Below are 1974 nucleotides of genomic sequence, written 5' to 3' on the forward strand. Positions count from 1 at the left end.
GTCGAAGGCCGGCTATGTGAAAGCCTCCCTCCTCCCTCTTCCGTGATGTGGGGCAGCGGGTGCCCGCTGGGGTTTTGTACCTCCCCTCCACCAGGTGGAGCCTGGGCTCGCACAGGAGTCCCTGTGGTTCAGAGGTCACATCCTGGACAGAAGTGAAGGTCGGCTGAGGAGGGCTGCAGGGCCCGAGCCCACTTCGCTTCTCATCACTGCCCAGACAGAATCAACCCCGGCTCGCGTCCTCGCCTGCCTCCAAACCTGTGCTGAGGGGAGACAGGAGCTAGGCCGCCCACCCTGCCGTAGTCACCATGGCCCACCTGCGGGCCTGCGAAGTCAGGCAGCTGCTGCACAACAAGTTCGTGGTCGTCATGGGGGACTCCATCCAGCGCGCGGTGTACAAGGACCTGGTCCTCCTGCTGCAGAAGGACTGCCTGCTCTCTTCCAGTCAGCTGAAGACCAAGGGCGAGCTGAGCTTCGAGCACGACGAGCTGTTGGAGGGTGGGAGGTGGGGGCGCATGCACAACAGCACCCACTACCGCGAGGTGCGCCAGTTCTGCTCCAGCCACCACCTGGTGCGTTTCTACTTCCTCACGCGTGCGTACTCGCCTTACTTCGAGGATATCCTGGCCGAGCTGCGGTGGGGCGAGCACGCCCCTGACGTCGTGGTCATGAACTCGTGCGTCTGGGACCTCTCCAGATATGGACGTGATTTCCCCAGGAGCTACCGGGAGGACCTGGGGAACCTGTTCCGGCGCCTGGACCAGGTCCTGCCCCAGTCCTGCCTCCTGGTGTGGAACACGGCCATGCCTGTGGCAGAAATCGTCTCGGGGGTCTTCCTCGCACCCGAAGGCGAGACCTGCCGGACCAGCCTGCGGGAGGATGTGATGGAGGCCAACTTCTACAGCTCTGCTGAGGCCGCCAGGCGCGGCTTCGACGTGCTGGACCTCCACTTCCACTTCCGCCACGCGGGGCAGCACCGCCAGCGAGACGGTGTGCACTGGGACGAGCGCGCGCACCGGCACCTCTCCCAGCTGCTGCTGGCCCACGTGGCAGACGCCTGGGGTGTGGACCTCCCGAGCCACCACCTGGGGGGCAGGTGGATCAGGGATGACCCTTCGCCTGCGGGCAGACGTGCAGGACCAGCCGGCCGGAGGCAGCCCCAAGACAACCGAGGCGACCCAAGAGAATCGGCCTTTTCCTGGTCCCCACCCACTCCCCCGTGCTTCCGAACCCCTTGGCGACCTTCGGTGCCTTCCCCCCAGGCTCAGACCCGGTTCCTGCACTACCAGCACAGCACCCGTTTCTCTTCATATCCACCTTCGCAGCGCCAGCGATTCTCTGACTCCTCAGCGCGCCAAATCAGATACACCAGGGAGGCTCACACCATGGTGGCCCGCGAGCCAAGACTGGGCCCCATCCGCAGAGCCTCCACCCAGCGCCCAGGTCGGGCTTCTCCGCCTTACCCTCCGCGACACCCCAGTGGGCCCCACGGACGCCAGGGAAGGCGCTCAGAGAGACGCGTCCAAGCACATCCTTAGACCAGGCACAGTAGCCAGCTGACACTTAGGCCCTTTTCCCATCACTGTCTGTGGTTAGCCTGACTCGCATTGAGCGACCCCGCCATTCTTTTAGCTGCTTATTCTCATCAGTAAACCGCCTCATGCATTCTTTTTGCCGGTGCTTCCACACCACTTCTTGCAGAGGAGGCCCAGGCCCAGAACATCTCACAGGTCTCCTCTTAACATTTGCACAGAAATGAACTCCCCATGAAAAGCACTCCACTAATTAAAAAGGAAAGCCTTAGCTGAATGTGTCTTCAAGGAGTATTCTTCACTGATATTCTTCCTTTAAAAAAAAAGAAAAAAAAAAAAAGGTAAAAAATTGATTGCAAACTTTTCTATTAAGACTTCGGTATCACATTAGTTTTTGCATGTGTTCCTGAACTTAATCTCCAAAGCTTTCACAATTAAGTTGTCT

General features: G+C 60.1%; 1 protein-coding gene across 1 annotated transcript; it reads left to right on the forward strand.

Annotated features, from left to right (window-relative positions):
- Positions 1–305: 305 nt before the first annotated feature.
- On the forward strand, positions 306–1535 carry LOC124979529 (PC-esterase domain-containing protein 1B-like). The gene has a single exon (XM_047543891.1). The coding sequence runs from the start codon at positions 306–308 to the stop codon at positions 1533–1535; it is 1230 nt and encodes a 409-aa protein (XP_047399847.1).
- Positions 1536–1974: the final 439 nt, after the last annotated feature.

The sequence above is a fragment of the Sciurus carolinensis genome, chromosome 3, assembly GCF_902686445.1.
Source record: "Sciurus carolinensis chromosome 3, mSciCar1.2, whole genome shotgun sequence".
NCBI lineage: Eukaryota > Metazoa > Chordata > Mammalia > Rodentia > Sciuridae > Sciurus > Sciurus carolinensis.